The following is a 17,425-nucleotide window of genomic DNA, read 5'->3' on the forward strand; positions in this document are numbered from 1 at the left end:
CTTTCACAGGAGACTACTGGAATAATGCTATTTCCGGAACTCGGTCTTGTTCTAGTTGTTCTTTCCCTTTCCGTGGTGGACATGTTCTCTTTCTTTTTCCTTCCTCTTCACACCTTCTTCTTTCAGTTGCTTTTCTCTTTTTCTGTCTTGTTTAGATGTTTTCTTTTTAAATTGCTCTTCCTGCCAGAAAAAAGAGAAATCAATATAATTGTGTGTAAAAAAAAGAACCTGTCACTGCCTTGATTCTGGAGAAAAACAGAATCACACTGGATTTTTCACCTGGAAAAAATGTTTTCTAGTGACTACTTCTGTAAGTTAAAGTACAGAAATCAGAGTATGCTGATGCACAGGGTGTCAATCACAAAATGAGCTCACAACCCCCCGTTCTCCTGGTCCACCATGCCAGGAAAGGAATCATTTCCAGAATAAGGGCAAAGCAGAAGGCTGAGAACAATAAATTTTCCAAATGCAGTCTTTACCCAAGAGAGACTAAGAGCCCTTTGCTACTTCCTAAATTGCTTTCACAGGAGACTACTGGAATAATGCTATTTCCGGAACTCGGTCTTGTTCTAGTTGTTCTTTCCCTTTCCGTGGTGGACATGTTCTCTTTCTTTTTCCTTCCTCTTCACACCTTCTTCTTTCAGTTGCTTTTCTCTTTTTCTGTCTTGTTTAGATGTTTTCTTTTTAAATTGCTCTTCCTGCCAGAAAAGAGAGAAATCAATATAATTGTGTGTAAAAAAAGAACCTGTCACTGCCTTGATTCTGGAGAAAAACAGAATCACACTGGATTTTTCACCTGGAAAAAATGTTTTCTAGTGACTACTTCTTACAGGTCTTCTAGTACCTATTCATTACAGAGCACAGACTTAACAGTTGATGTGGGGAAGGTTGAAGGTTGTTCTCTATGAGAATTTGTTTATGCATTTATAAAAATCTGCCACAGGATGTATTTAGTTCTCTATGATAATTTGTTTATGCATTTATAAAAATCTGCCAAAATCAAAAGTTGGTGAATATATAAATACCTGAAAAAATATCTTACAGCCATAATTTTCATATTTTCTGATTATGGAGCACCTGCTTTACAACCTTATTATTTTTAATACATTTCTTTGGCTTGCAATGATACTTCCACAGTAATTAAAGCTGCCTAATATTTTTATTCATCTATATATATTCAATATATATATATTTTCATACCTGAAAAAATATCTTCCAGACATAATTTTCATATTTTCTGATTGCTCTGATGGAGCACCTGCTTTACAACCTTACTATTTTTAATACATTTCTTTGACTTGTATTCCACAGTAATTAAAGCTGCCTAATATTTTCCATTGTAGAAGCCTCTCTTTTAGTTCCTTATTTCTTTGTCAAGTCTGAACTGTTTGGGCTGAAGCTTTCTATACTTGCTTTCTGCCTCAGACTCAATAGTTTTGGAAATTGTTATTAAAAATGAGATATCTGTATTCAAGAATGGTCTCTGGACAGAAGCTTGTTAGAGGTACTGTTTCTTGCTTACAATGCCACAATTTTTATTGCTTTTACTTTCGAGTGCTCTGCCTCTCCTGAGCAAATCCTCTGGAATTAGAACTGGGACCAATGATTTGGCAGAAGGATAGTCCTGGGATAAAAGAAATACTACTTACTGTCCTCCAAAGACTCAGATAGATTTCGATGAGCTACGCATTTGGAAATCTTTTTATGTATGTTCAGAAACTACAGACTTCAAAAAAGATTTATTTCAGTGGCCTCAGGCTAGAGGTAATGAGTCAGGTAGTGAATATAGGGGCTGAGCAACACCCGTATATATTGAATCAGACTTGCATGGAGGACGTCCCTCCCAAATCAAGACAAGGCCTCCCAAACCATGGAGGCCCATCAATCCAAGGTGATAGGAAACACAGGCAAATGCCGAGCTGATGCCAGCTCCCTGCCTGGTGGGCAGTGCTGCAGCTTCCCTCTGGTTTGGGAGGAAAGTTGGGAGTTTGGGAGTTAGTAGGTTCAAAGCTAGGGAGCCTGGATGTGGAAAGGTTAAAGACTGTTAATTTTCTTTCTCTGGGAAAGCTTGAACTTGAACATAGCTGTTCCGTTGTTGATTTCTTTACCTCTGTTACTAATGAAAATAAGAAGCTGGTTACTTTGCGCAGAATGGCTGGTGTAGGTCTCAATGCATATGCCCACTTGGTCACTTTAAATGTTCCTGCAGTGTTTGGGTGTTTTTCTAAGAGAACTGGTAAGTCATTGCTTCTTTTTTTTTTTTAATTATTTTTAGATTTATTTCTGAGAGCACCGTCTCTCAGCATGGTGGCCGGTCTGACTGTAGAAAGCACAGCCCTTACAAATCACCTAATAAAGTCTGACGAGCATTCTGGGATTCATTTGATAAGAGTGGCTGTCTAAATGAAAGGCTGTTAATTGTGTGGCTGGCTGCCACGTGCAGTTAATCCCCAGTGCAAGACGCGCTCTACGGGCAGTTCCAATCTAGAAATAACTGGGAAGGAAAGGACAGAAGCTCAGGGCTACCTTTTGGCTCTGTGATTTACACCGCCCCCGAGGATATCTCGCAATGTTGGCCATGTATTTTTCAGCTCGTTGCCAATCCTCGTGCCATTGCTGAACGTGATACTGAGGCTGGGTCTTTGTAATTCTATCCAGAATGGCGCGGTTCTCCTGGTTCACTCTCCGCAGCTCCTGCTTTCGTTTTTCTCCATTTAAACTAGAGAGGAAAACAATATAAGCAGAATCAAACTTCTTCATGCTTGTTTGAGTTCCCACCCCGGCCAACCCAGAATGTGAAGTATCTGTCAATCTTGTGTCAGGGGAAAATTTGCCTAAAGGTTTTATACCTCTCCTACAGGGACTTGCTCCTCCTTGATCTGCATTAACCGGCCCTTGCAACCCAATCCTTTTGTCCTTCTTAAGAGAATAGTCTTTGTTCAGTATCTTCCAAATGCAGCCCTGCCTGTATGGAGGTTTGGTACATTTTACAAGAGGAAAAATGCTAGTTTTATCTCAGATTAATGCCAACCCTCCAGTCTTGGAATTGCTGTAGTGCAGTACTGTAGGTGAGGGCATGGCCAGTGTCTGAGACCCTTTATGATCAACTATTTCAGTTACTTTGGTTTATACCTTTAATTTGTGTACAAACCTGATGAACCAAGTTGGGAAGCAATGAAGATAATGGAGATAAGCATACTGCCTCAAATGCCTTGGAGACTTTCTGTGATTTCTTAGACTGTAATTTCCCAGGCAGCTGAGCTGACCTTGTAGCGGCCTCCTGCCACCAAAAAAAGGAAGGACTTGCTCTTTTCCTTCCCCTGCTCACCGCCCTGTTGCTCCCAGTTGTGTGGTCTTTTCCACCCCTTGCACCAGCCCTGGAATTCATCAGTTTGCAGAAAGTGGCAGAAAAACTATCCAGGTTTGTTTGTTTTTGTTGGGTTAGTTTTCTGCTGCTGTCTCAAGTTCAATTAGCTAATGGAGAGGTTTGATGAAAACCAGAGTTGATCCAAAGAAAACAACAAGGGTTTGCCACTTGAATCAGGAAGGGAGGGAGGGAATGAAATGGGGGAGGATGCTCTGCTCCTTCCATCTCTTGTGGAATCCCACCTTCAGTAGCAGAGTTAACTGAAGCTTGTTGATGCCTGCACTGATCTGGGTATTATTCACTAGTGACAAGCAGTAAGTGCTATGATGTGGATTTGCATGACATGGACATGACCAACTCTGTTTCAAATAATTTCTGTCTTCCCAAGGAACTGTGCAGATGTCAGGATATTCGAGACGGTGACTTTTAGTGAGTTCTACCTAGGTCACTTGCACCTGAGCTGCATTTTTTGCTGTCTGGAGACACTTTAGGGCCCAATGAGCAATGAGTCTGTCATGAAGTAGTCTGTCTTTAAATGAATCACAGGAGGTAACAGCTGCCACCTGAGTTGTACAAAGCATTCTCTTGACTTCAAAAGCCTGTCCCTGCTGTTGGCTGGTTTGCTGTGTCCTATTCGGGGTATGAATTTCCTCCTGAATCAAAAATATGTAAGGTTGTTCTCTCCAGTGATAAATCCTCAAGGCCTATTTTGCCTAGTCTGCTTTGAGCAGTAAATTATATTTTCACTTTTGCCTGCTTCCTGCTCCACTTTTCTTTTTAATTTTATTTCTATTCTTTGCTCTGTTTTTATTTCATCTCTCAGCTTTGGATCTCCCTTTTTCCGGTGGTGTCTGTAGGAAAAACTGGCAAAGTCAGCAGCAATGAGTCACTTAGCAGGAACAACAGCTTTGCTGAGACATAATAGGTTTACTTCATTTATTTCCCTTAAAAGTAGGGCAATGTTCTCTTTCTCTCATTTTCCCCCATTTTTTTTCATTCCCTCAGTTATTAAACTGAAAACCTATTTTAAAGCCACCTTCTCTTCAACAGAAGGTAGGAGGAAAATGGCCTGGCATTGGATTTCATGTAACAGGACGAGCAAATGGCTTTCTGAAGTGTTGATTATACCTTGGGCTGCCTTTTAAAATACGTGTCCTCACAGAGCAGTTGATCCTTAGCTATGTTTGTCACTGGGAAGGTAACTTGATAACTACATAGGAATAGTGCTCCTGATGTTACCTTTTGGCCCTATAGTCATTTTTGTTGTCGATTTGTCCCTTTGTTCTCATGATGCAGGACATCTTCTCCAGCAGCAAACAGTTGTCTCTTTTGATGACGGAAAGTCGGTCTTCCTTCAACTTTGTGTAAAAAAGGGATAAAAAAATGCTTCCGCTTTTACAAGGCCATAGCAAGCAGCAGTGATACATAACAGCATGGATACCTAACAGGGTGTTACACTGATCAGGTAAAACTTCTGCGCTAGTGTTGACAGAACCCTTTGTTTCAACATTTTAATGGTGATACAACAAGAGAAAGCCCTTCCCAATGCTGTGAATTCAACTCTGATACACATTCCTGCAACCACACCAGCAGCGGCCTGCATCATTAGCAAATGCATTTCATCAGTATAAACAGAATTTCTGTAAATATTTGTCAATGCTTTTTCCAGGATCCTCACTATCATTTGTGCCTCTAGCAGCTTTTACAGACTCTCATCAAAATCTATCGTTGTTGAGATGGACACTGTACAAACACATGACGGGTCTCATCCAGACTCCTCTGAAGACCATGGAAGTCTTTCTGTTATCTTCGGTGGGTTTTGGATCAAATGATAATTTTTCCATTGACTTCAGTGAGATCTGGATTAGGGCCAGTTGCAGGCCATTTTTGTCCTGGAGGGGTTGCAGGCTGGTGTAAGAAGAGAAGTAACAACTGGTTGTGACGAACAAACGGAGAGAGATGTATGAGGCAGTATAGGCTAGCTCTGTTCATCCTTGGCATGATTTTAAGTCTCTTTAACTTCAGTTTTAAAATGGAAGGTTATTAATAATCTCTGAAATTCACTATATAATGGGCAAAATAACCTAGTATCAGAAGTGGGATGAAAACTGAAGGAGTCCAGTGGAGGAGGGAGAATCCCTTTAGCCTGGGACATTGCCTAATTTGTGAAAAATATTACCATATTGTTTTTTGAAGAACACAAATCTATGCTAAAAGTGCATTTGTGGGAACTGGGAAGAAATAGGGGAGACGTGAAGAGAAAAACTGCCTTCTGCAGCAGGACTGATTTGGAGGTAGCCAGAGAGAGGCTGGATGGAGGAAAGCAGGGAAAGCACCCTTTTCATAGCTGGATTTCAACATCTCGTTCTCAAAAGCCCCTCAGAACAGGACCACTGAATAAATAGTCTTATTTTGAGCCTGGTAATTCACTCTTCTCCTTTCTCCCCCTTTTTTTCTTAATTTGATTCTGGACACTCCAAAGATACTGCATGTCCTGTATGAAATGAACAGAGCTCATCCCACTCTGATAGTTTTGAGTGGCCAATGTTAAAGTAGGAGGTTTCTGTAGGAAATCGAGTGCGTCTGTCTTGTTTGCTGGGGTTTATCACCAAAGCAGATGCTGGTCACATTGTAGTATAAAACGACCTAAAACCGGTACATTTTTAAGTAATCCCATCAAGCTCTGAATAGCCTTGAGGAGAATGATTATAAAGAAGAACTGGTTACTAGAAGATTGCAACATTAGAGGTTTTACTTTTCTTTTTTTTTTTTTTTTTTTTTTTTTTTTGAATATTTATCTACTTATGCTTTGACTTAGGATTTAAGTGTTTTCTTTTTTTTTTTTTTTTTTTTTTTTTTTGTACGTAGCAGTTTGGAGAAGAGAAGGATGAGAAAGAGACTAGGACCACAGTCTCACTTCCAGGTACCAGGACCCGTAGTTCAAAGGAACATGCCTAAGAGTAGTGGGTTCCTGTTGGGTTTTTTTGTTAACCTCTGTATGTGTGAGGTTACGCAATGTTTCATTTTCAAAGGAACTTTATCAGTGTTACTTTTACAGTAATAGGAAAAAAATAACAACAGCGACTGAACCCACCTCCTAATATAGCATATGATTTTATGCATGGAGGAGAAATGAATTGTTTTGCTAGTGAAATGACTTTAAAGGTGCCTGGGGATTATAATGTTGCGCAGTGAGAAGATAAACATTTTTAAGGAAATTAATTCTGAAGTCCTTACATGGGCTACGCTCCCATTGCCTGAGGGGCACTGTGTTGGAAATTAAGTCTTTGACAGGGTTTAGCTGCACATATTTTCTACTTTGCTCACATTTCATTTTTTTAAATCATTGTTGTTTCCTTTTAGTGAGCAGAGTTAATTAGGTAACCATTTATTTTCCACTCTCATCTTTTAATAAAAGTTCACCTCTTGGGAGCAGTAAGATTTTGAATTCAGGATAACTGCCAGTCAAGGCTATCCATTGTTATTTCTTGTGCTTTGAATATGTTAACATCCTATTATTCAGTTCATTGCTCTGTGTGTATCTTGATGATTGTGCTATTCTTGTTATTTGCCATGTTTTTTTCATGGTTGTGCAGAAGTACCTTTTAGAAGGCTATTTGAACGCTTTAGCACTTGTTAATCTGAAGCCCTCTGATTTCATCAATAATCATAAAGATAAAATAGGTTATTTAATGTGGCTGGGAGTGTGCTATTCGTGGATCCTGATAGTCCTGTTGCAGCAATCACTGTGCACCGATGGGAAAAAAAAGACCCTGTAATTGTGACCATCTGGTAGTCTCTTTGTTTTCTTTGGGAGGAGATGTGAAGGTAAGCGTGCTAGTGCTCAGTGTATATAACCAATATTATACCTTCAGTTTCCCTAACTTCAGATGAAGGTGGCTGTATGTTGCAGGGGCGCTTGTGTCCACTAATGGTTTTGCTGTCTGGATCTGCAACAGAAATGAAATGTTTATCCATTTTTGTTGGAAATACCCTTGCATATCATTACGGGAGATCTTTTAATTCTCACATTCTGTTTTGTTAACCAGCAGTAACGCTATTAAACATATGATTCATTACATCAGCAAAGCCAGACTTGCCCAGAAGAGTAGTGGGAAGTGGAAATGTTAAAGGCAGTTGTTCTAAAGTCTGCTGGAGATACAAAGTGCTCTTTATGTTGGAGAAATGTAAAATAAATACAGTCCAGTTACAGTGGTGTTGATATTATGATACAGGAAAGACTGTCTAAGAGAAGGCATGCAGTTTTTATTAGGTATTCAGCAGAAATAAAAAGACAAGTATAAGAAAGCCCTAGGTACTCCTAAATTGGGCCAGATCTTCTGAAGGGATGTACATTTAGGATGCTGCCAGAAAGAGGTAAGAAATACTGGAAAAGGACTTCTTGTGTTGACAGTATTCCCAAGCTTCTTATTATTAGCATTAGAATGATCATCAAAAGCAAATTGTGAATCTAATTATTCTAATAATTGGACTTGGTAGTTCAGTGGCATGATAATATTTATCTCCATCCTCTCCTAACTAGCCATGCAATATATGAAAAAGAAGAATAATCTGTGAGATGTCTTGGACTGAGGAAACCCTGTGGAAGAAAAGCTGGTAACGGCCATGGAGCAAGACAGGATTTAGAGGGAAGACCATTCTCTCTCAGACTGGGTCCTGCAGGGAGTGAGACTGAATTTATTAAAACAATACTATGATATGGCTTCAAGCTCCAACAGGGTAGGTTTAGATTGAACATTAGGAAAGAATTTTTCACCGAAAGAGTGATAGGGCATTGGAATAGGCTGCCCAGGGAGGTGGTGGAGTCACCATCCCTGGCTGTGTTTAAGGGACGTTTAGATGCAGTGCTAAGGGACATGGTGTAGGGGAGGACTTTGTAGAGTAGGGTAGATGGTTGGACTCGATGATCCCAAGGGTCTCTTCCAACCTAGACGATTCTATGATTCTATGATTTTTGTCATGAAATACATGTGATAAACATTCTCCCTCTGTCATACCCCATAGTAGAACTGTTCCATCTCAGGCAGACTCAGTGATACAGAAAGCAGAGAGAAATACTTGCTATTTAAATAAAAGAGGCTGCCAAGAGCAGCAGGCACAGCACCAATGCAAACCCCATGCAGTAGGTCATGACCAAAGCACTGCCTGGGTGCAGCAGAAGTTTCCACCTCTCTTTCTGTAGCAGCTTTGTGATAAGCCAAGAAGCAGGCTTGAATCCCTGATGGCAGACCTGTCATACACGCTACCAGGACAGGCTCCTTTCTTTTATAACGGGGGCAAATAATTTACTGCATTGACTGGGACAATGTTTAGCAGTTTCTAGCTTTGTCTGAAATTCACTTGAACTGCCCGCCTTCTTGTGAAAACATTTAGCTGCTTTTTTGTGGCAGTTGTCTCTGAGGAGGTGGGATCCCAGAAGGGGCTAACTGCTCTCAGCTCCAGCTGATTTCAGGGGGAGATGAGCATGTTCATCTTAATCCTTTCTAGATCCCATCGTGTGAAGTAGCTGATATTTACTGGATAGCAGAACTAAACTTGGTAAATCTCTAAGGCTGTTAGTGGTTTGGCTTCTGCTGCTGTTAGCTCCTCTGCTTCTTCAGATGCTTTAAATTACCATGCTATTAAGTTATTTTAAAAATAACTTTAAGAAGACATGCAATTTGTAAAATAGGGTTGTTATTGTATCAGTCAGTAGAAATCACCGGTGTGAAGAATAAAATGTGATATTTATGCAAATTCTGATCTTAATTTATAGTTATGCAAACTGTTTCAAACTTGAACAACAAAAGGTGGGCTTAGAAAAAACATTTCTTCTGTGGAATTCATATCAACATAATATCATTTTCTGGGGAGTGTTATGATTAATTTCCCTTCTGTCCTTATATGCATAGCAGTAAAAGGTAAAACCTGGTATTTTCTAAGCTCACCATAATCTCTACTGTGAGACTTTCCAGAGCCATGGTAGGTTTGGAGCCATTTTATATTTAATTCTATGCAGAATATTGCAGAGAGTAGATGTAACTCTGTTCTTCCCCCCCCCCGTTTCTTTCTTCGTTAAGAAAATAAAACATTATTCAGACTGGAAGTATTTACTCTTGTGTACATAGAAACATGGCCTTTTTTTGTATCTTTGCATTGTGGTGAAAATTATCCCTAACCATTGCCATCCTTTTAGTGGTCTTCTCCAAGAAGTGTACCTTTTTGGGGTTTTTTTTTTGGCATGTTACCTTTTTTCCTTCCTTGCTCCCTATTTTTCCCCTTTCCCTCTTGCTCTGTTTTTTGGTGGGTTTGTGTGTGTGCGTGTGAGCTCCTTCAATGCCAAGCCTGCACATCACCAAGCGGAAGCCCTTAGAGCTTTTTCTCAGAGCGATCCCTGTCTCTCCTGGCAGAGCAAAAGCCTGTGCCACACATGGGCTGCTGAATTGCCCTGCTGCCTTCAGTCACCCCAGCCCGTGGGTATGGCTGCCCTGGTAGCTGGCATTCCCCATGGCAAGCCTGAATTCATGCCAGCAGAAGGCACGGTGGAATTTCCAGGCAACTAGCGTGGGAATTGAGGAGCACACCAGCATGACAATACAGGGACACTTGAAAAGGCCACTCTTTGACCATTGGAGACCTTCTTAGTCATCACTGAGCTGGGTGTGAACCCTGAAATAAGGAACAAAATTCTTTACCTTCTGTGCTGTCTGTTGCCCAACATGACAGTTACTCTTCCTCTTTGCTTGCGTTCGTGTTTAATTGTATTAAACACTCGTGTTTAATACAAGAGCTGTTGAGTCGTGGGAAACGTTTTGTTGTCTATAAATACATTTCTTCACCATATATCATGACGGTATCTAACCTCTATTCTTGGCCTCTGAATGCCTTAGCGCATGTATGAAATGCTCTGTGCGCTGAACAAAGAAGAGTTCTGTACGTACAGCGGATGCCGAAGAGTGTTTCAGCTACACTAATATCAGTTCCCTGCTTTAAAAGAGCCACTGTTTAAATAGCCGTGCTTATACACAACCGTAAGCCTCTCGAGGTTAATTCACACAGAAGGAAATTTATTTATTTATTTCAATATTGTCAATTTGGTTAGAAAAATATGTCAAATTCAATTCTCTACCTCATCCTTAACTTTTTTCCACCTGCAAGTCGAATTATGGGAACAATGAAAGGAAGGAAGGAAGGAAGATATTTTTATACAGTTAATGAAACAAACCCTGTCTGGAAATAATGAAGAACTATTTCTTCGTATTAAAGCTAATTATTTTCTGATAAAATCTTCTTAAGGTAGCAATACAGTTGAATCATCACTGATGGTATTCACTGCTTATGGATTTTCAAGACGGAACAGTCCTCCATTATTACTGATTTGGAGCAGATGACTGACCAGATCTTTTTCACTTTTAAATTTGGTGGACATCATTACGATAACTCTAAATGGACACAAAAGCCATACCTATGTTTGCTGGATATTCTTAAAACATGTCTCTTGTACCTTACCACTGATCAATAGCTCTCGTAACAGTATTAAGAATGAGTAGAGAGATGCTGTACACATCTTGCAACCTTATTCTGTCATGAAGGCCTCTGCTCTGTTATCAAACAGTTGTACCTACCCTTTTCTTGTGTTCTTCATACTTTGCTTTGTCCCATTTTAGCTGAAGATACTTGTTGCCACATGGTAAGACTGGCTGGTAGGCTCGATGCATCTTGCACAAAATAAAGCATCTCTGAATCTGGGCTTTAAAAACAACAACAACAACAACAACAAAAGTATGAGTAATACCAGCCTGAGCCTTTCCTAAAGCAAAGCCCTGGAGACTTGTGGTATGTTTGTAGCCGGTCACGTGGGGGTTGTCATGGCATCGCTGCTCGGAAAAAGAATGAATAGCTGGTGGTAGCATTTCAAACAATACATTTAACAAATAGCAAACAAGAAGTGAATGTTAGAGCAAAGCATTCCAAAGGGTATTTTATTCATATATAAAATAGATTACCAATTATACTTCACCGGCCAGACCTACCTCCCACTGATGAAAGAAAGACAGTGGTGTAAGCTATTAATAATGCTTCATGCACTACTGTAAATATGCAAAGGGCTGTATAATGGGCTATATTTGCTGAGCCTTGAATTGAACGGCGTGCCTCAGTAACGCTCCGAGCAAACCCACAGTGGGAGGTGTTATCTTTTGCACTGCAATAACTTGCTTAAAACATTTTTTTTTCATTGATACGTATGCACTTTTCAAAAGCCACAGCAAATGTGTTCATAGGGAAATAGATCTGGTTTTTAATAGCCTTTTCACCTTTCTTTATCTGCATGCCATCTGATTGCTAATGAGCTATAGCAAGCTCAGACAGACTTGCAAAAGCCACTTATTTACCAAGTTGACCACTGGTTCTCATGCAGGGGTACCGAAGCTTCCATTCTTTGTAGCCTACATTTGGCAGGGAGATTGAATGAGCAAAGATGTTTTCTTAGGCCCATCCAAAAATGGAAAAGGTGCTTCTGCTCATTCAAGCTCATCTTAGCCTCCTCCAAAGCTCAGCTTGAGCTGGTGCAGTTCATTTGATGTTTCCATCCTCGTGATGCGCAGCACCCCGAAGCTGGGTCCAGCAGACTGCCAAAGGACTTTGCTTTTGGCTTATGTATGTTCTTGATAAGGCCTGTAGTTCCTAAGAAGAAGACTTGAATTACAACTTGAAGCTGTCATGAGTCTTTTAAAACAGGTAGGATAACACACATTATATAAAAGCATTGGGAAGTATGGAGGGAACCTATGGCTGACAGTACCAAAATCTACTCATCAGAACAGGTTTGTACAAGGATGTACTGGGGGATATTCCATTTTCACACGAGGCTTTTTGTGCAGGTTGTGCTTACACAGCATCTCACGTGGATGCAGGGAAGAGCAACACATCTATCACACAAATACCCAACACAGAATCAGGGCAAGTGCCCTCTTGAATCTGTATCTTGATTAACTTTCGCATTTCAGTAGTGCAGTAAGGTTGGATATAGGGGTTTGTGTTTTATATTATAGTTGGTGTGAAGTGGTGCTTAAACAACAGAAACAGACATAAAATTAAAACCTTTATACGTACTAACTTTGAGCTGTAAAGCAAACACCCTTATTTTCAGACAAATGAGGAAGGAATTGAAGAGTAGGTTTCTCCACCTGCTTGGGTTATTATTTTCCTGTTAATGTAACAGGAAGATGTGGAGAATGTCAGTAAATATAATAAATAGTTCAGAGTTGAAACGCATTTCTTCAAATATATCTGAAATCTAACTGTGCACACAATACAATTATATTTGGCTCCTGAACAAGTAGAAATACTGAGGCCCTCATTTGCTTGGCAGGGTCTTGACCTCAGTCTTCTAAATGCTACATGTGTAATGACCTGTTATGGACAGATCCAAAGGGCACAATTCTCATTGTGAATCTTCTCATTGGTTTTGATGAAACCCTTTAAATATAAGGAAAATTTAGCTTCTTACATTGATGGAACAATGGCCCACCAAGAAGCTGAAATGATTTGGAATAATTTCCCAGCTGCTTCTCGATTAAAGTTTGTGAGAGAAGGGAAGTGGCTTTAAACTTCCTCTGTGGTTGCCTGTGCTCTCTCTGCCCTCAAAAGCTTTGAACCATATACACATTCATTCTAAACTTGGTTTTGGGTAGGTTTTTGCTGGTGATGGGTTTTGTGAGGAAAACAAAGCTCAACAGTTTCAAAATGCACTGTCTTAATGTTGAACTACCTAAGGTCCAATGGGTCCTTTCTGTCAGAAGATGGTGCTGGAAGACAGGAACAGCAGGTCCTGCCTCTTTTTAATTTCATGGTCTAAACTTACAGCTACTTAGTCAAAGCAGACTCATGAAGTATCCTTAGCAAACCACAGGACTGGACCTACCACCTCTACAAGATAAAACAGATATTTATGAAGGATTTATTCTGTAGGTTATACAGTGTTATAAAGTGACAGCCATGAGAATTTCCATGTTGTGTGCAGAAGAACTTGCATATAATTTCTTGATCGCAAAAGCTACTTGCTGAAGAACAGATGAGAAATAAGTAGATAATGAATGTAAGGAGATTTTTGCAAAAAATGCATTTTCAGTACGTATCAAGACACATATACATTCAGCTTTCACACAAAGCAGAGAGATTATTTTCTGCAGCATAAAAGCAAGATGGTCCATACCAGTCTAGTTTTTTACTGTGGAAATCTCTGAGCGTGCTGATTTTCTCTTCTGAGATCTCAGTACCCTACGGCTCTCATGTGTTTACGGGTTTGTTTTTTAATCTCTTTTTTTTTTCTTTCGGTCTGATTTTTGAGCAAACCTGTTCATATAATACATGGGACTGTAAGCTCTGCAGGTGGTAGTGCTGCTTGGAATTTGAATCTTGAGTTACTTCCCCCTTGAACTAAGTTGTGAGGTTAGTGAGTTGCTGCCCTTTCCACCGTCTTGGCTGGAAGAAGAGCTTGGGGTGGCTCAGGAGATGCTAGCCACAGCAGCTGCTTATGCTTATGGCCCAGTTATGGAATAAGTTAAAGATGCTGCTTCTCCTGCTGCACTCCCAATATAGATAGTGTTTTTGGAGGTACTGTTGCTCACTGTCATCAGAAGTGCCTTTTCTGCTGTTTACTTTTGCTGTGAACTTTGCATATACAGTAAGAAACTGGAAGAGGCAGAGTGTATATTTTCTAAAGCTTTAAAGGTTTTCTGTGTGTGTGAAGCGGGAAAAAAAGCCCTAATTTTTATGCTGACAACTTTCCTGGTTATTTTAAAGTCATGGCAATTCCTCACTGTATTCTGTGAAGCGTTTGACTGACTTCGGGCATGTGGATGGACTGAAGTGCAGGATTGGAGTCATTTGTCGGTGTGCTTGAGGATCAGGCCCAGTCCCCTCTCATCCATTGCCTGTCCCTGGATGGGCATTGGGAGATGCTGAGAGAAGCCAATTTCTTATTTATTTATTTATTTATCTATTGGTGGGTTCAGTATGTTACATGATAGGACCCGACACTGTGACTTTGACCCTGCAAGCACACCCCCTGGTTCAGTATGTTACACGATAGGACCCGACGCTGTGACTTTGACCCTGCAAGCACACCCCCTTATCATATAACCCGCAAGCAAACCACCCGACTGAGAAGCTGAGGAGTCCATCTGTGGCCAGGGGGATAAAAAAAGCAACTGGAAAAGCTGCTGGGGTGAGTGGGACCTGCTGTCGCCTGGCGTGCACCCCGGTGCATACGTGTGCAGCGGAGCAAACCCTTCCCAGCGTGGCACGAGCCCTGGCTGCCCTGCGTGGTGCGAAGGGAAGGGGACGTGAGGCCTACGGCTCCCGCTGCAATACAAAAGCAGATTTACCAGATGCTTCCTCTAGACTTGACCCTTTCTGGAAGCTTTGAGCAGGAATTAATTTTTGGCTTGGGGGGGAAAAAAAAAAAGTTGTTTCCCACTTATTGTCTGAGAAATTGAGAGAAGGGAAAGGGGGTGGGAAAAGAGGAAGAGGAAGGGAAAAACATTGCCATAATTATACAGAGTTTTATTTATATATACATATGTTTATATCTACATACACAGTTTAAAATCTTTCGGACAATGTTTGGCAAGATCCAGAATTTCCTTGATCTACAGCAAAAATGCCAAGTAGATTAGTGCTGATAACTAATTTTTCTCACTGGTTTTAATGTGGGAGGAGGGCAGAGAGGGAGGGGAGAGGGCTGTCGGGTGACTGACTGAGCTTCTGCATTGAGGTCAGTTTGCTTGTGCAGTAGTCCTTGGCTTTCTGAGGAAGGCTTGGTCTTATGGCCTACGGAGTACGCAGAGATGAGGCCAGAGCCCTTGTCCCCCACCTTTGCCTGAGGAGGGGAGCGCTTTCTGGGTAATTCCAGCAGGCCTGGAGAAGGTAACTGGGAGCAGGCTGCTGAAAAGCTGGTATTCAGCTGGGTGAATTTGTCCAGTGGTCTACATTCAGCCATGTGCCCCATCTCCATAGGGAAATTAACCTTTTGCAGGATACTTATGTCACTGCAGCGATAAGAAGATTTCTTTCCAGAAACTGAAGTGCTGCTGATCCTTTGTCTGGCAGTTCTTTTAATTTGTGGGTCTCTTCTTTGCATCAAACCCTTGTCAGGCTTCACAAGAGCAAACCTCAGCCCACTTGTCAGCACAAGGCACAGCTAAATTTGTGGCTGGAATGAGGGCAACTTGCCAGAGCAGGCAAGGTCCATGTTGCTGGAAGACAGGTGGTAGACTCTCAAGAGTGGCACAGAGGAGAAAACTTGGAGATCCCTGAAGCATAGTGACCTCCTAAATACAGAAAAGGGATGGTGAAGCAGCAAATGTGCCCTTGTCACCAATGGAATCCTGGGATGCATAGGGAAGAATGTGGCCAGTAGATTGAGGGAGGTCATTCTCCCTCTCGACTCTGCACTGGTGAGGCCACAACTGGAATACTGTGTCCAGTTCTGGGCTCCCCAGTTCAAGAGGGAAAGAGGGACAGGGAACTACTGGAGAGAGTCCAACATAGGGCAACTAAGATGATTAAGGGATTGGAGCATCTCCCTTATGAGGAAAGGCTGAGAGAGCTAGGACTCTTGAGACTGGAGTAGAGAAGGCTGAGGGGAGACCTTATTAATGCTTATAAGTATCTAAAGGGTGGGTTGAAGGAGGATTGGAGCCTTCAGTGGTTCCCAGTGAGAGAACAAGGGGCAGTGGGCACAAGCTGGAACATAGAAAGTTCCATTCAAAAGTGAGAAAAAACTTCTTTGCAGTGAGGGTGACAGAGCACTGGATCAAGCTGCCCAGGGAGGTCGTGGAGTCCCTTTCTCTGGAGATCTTCAAGACCCGCCTGGATGCAGTCCTGAGTGATGTGCTCTAGGCGTTCCTGCTTTGGCAGGGGAGTTGGACTAGATGATCTCTAGAAGGTCCCTTCCAACTCCGACAATTCCATGATTCCGTGAAAGGCTTTCAGCTAAAGGCAAATGCCAATGGAAACACAGTTTTGTGTGTTTGCAGGTGGGTGCACGGAGGTGCACGCGTGTTACAGGAATGGGCTGTGCTTAGTATTCCCTGTGGGAATGCTGTGCACTGCTGTAGGACACGGGCACTTCTACCCAGCGGTGCACACCTTGGGCAGGCCTGGCCCCTTCACTCCGCAGGAGGCATGTGATAGCAGATGCCAGTGTTAATTCTTGCTAATGTGCTGCTCAGTGGGTTTGTAGATTGCTTATATTGCTTTCAGGGCTTATATTACTTCTTCCTGCTATAAACATCTGATTGCTTTATAATGGCCAAAACAAGTTAGTGGAGAAAATGAGGGATTAGTTATAATTTTATTAGGTCCTTGGATGTGCATTCTCTTTTTCTTTTTCCACTCCATCCCACAGACCTGGGTAACCTTCAAAAATCACTTGTATCCCCATCTTCATTTTTCATTCTCCTTCTTTCACCTCAGAAATAATTGAAAGGTACCCAGAGAAAGGCACTGTTTCCCTGAATGCAGTCACTGTCTAAACGTGAACCCTGGGCTCTTCTTCTAAACCTGTTGGGCACATAGAAGTCAGCTGCTTCAGGGCCTGGGTATGATTTCTGGAATGAAAGAAAAAAAAAAAGTCTGGAAGTCTCATCTAGTCGTACCTGTCTCTCCCCACCGGCCCAGGGAGACCTGCCAACTCCAAAATTACACCAATACAATTAGTCCCGTCATCGGCCAGTCAGATGCAATAAGCCAGCACACTGACAAGAACTGCTAGTCTTACCTGTGCATCCTGCTACCATTCAGCTTGTTCCACACAAGCAAGAGAGCAAAGCGAGTCTCGCAGTGCTGCCTTCGGATTTACCCTCTGGCTTACTTGGATTACTTACTCTGGTTTGCTGGCACAGAGGCAGCAAGTTACAAGGTTCTGGCGCTCTGAGGAGTACCTCATCCAAACCCTCTTGCTGCTTTTTTTTTGGGGTTTTTTTTGAGTAAGAGCAGATGTCTTGGACAGGCAGGTTTTGTTCTTCTTGTTTTATGGGCCACCGTAAAGCC

The 17,425-nt window shown here is 41.6% G+C and overlaps 1 protein-coding gene across 2 annotated transcripts; it reads right to left on the reverse strand.

Annotated features, from left to right (window-relative positions):
* Positions 1-328: 328 nt before the first annotated feature.
* On the reverse strand, positions 329-11,171 carry LOC106889256 (uncharacterized protein C17orf105 homolog). 2 transcript variants are annotated; one of them, XM_014944093.1, is made up of 5 exons: positions 10,993-11,171; positions 7,237-7,317; positions 4,607-4,725; positions 2,527-2,719; positions 329-698 (listed from the first exon to the last, which is right to left on the reverse strand). In XM_014944093.1, the coding sequence occupies exons 1-5, from the start codon at positions 11,083-11,085 to the stop codon at positions 570-572; spliced, it is 615 nt and encodes a 204-aa protein (XP_014799579.1). In that variant the 5' UTR covers positions 11,086-11,171; the 3' UTR covers positions 329-569. The 2 variants fall into 2 exon arrangements, with proteins under 2 accessions (XP_014799579.1, XP_014799580.1); XM_014944094.1 differs by lacking the exon at positions 7,237-7,317.
* Positions 11,172-17,425: the final 6,254 nt, after the last annotated feature.

The sequence above is a fragment of the Calidris pugnax genome, unplaced genomic scaffold, assembly GCF_001431845.1.
Source record: "Calidris pugnax isolate Ruff unplaced genomic scaffold, ASM143184v1 scaffold69, whole genome shotgun sequence".
Lineage (NCBI taxonomy): Eukaryota > Metazoa > Chordata > Aves > Charadriiformes > Scolopacidae > Calidris > Calidris pugnax.

Bases quoted from the DNA above. Each gene is read 5' to 3' on its own strand.
- LOC106889256 (XM_014944093.1), bottom strand. From the start codon at position 11,085: ATGCATCGAGCCTACCAGCCAGTCTTACCATGTGGCAACAAGTATCTT. The intron at 4,726-7,236 runs GTATAATATTGG...TTTTACACAAAG, and splicing joins TGAAGTTAGGGAAACTGAAG to TTGAAGGAAGACCGACTTTC. The intron at 699-2,526 runs GTAGCCCTGAGC...CTTTTCTGGCAG, and splicing joins GTAAATCACAGAGCCAAAAG to GAAGAGCAATTTAAAAAGAA.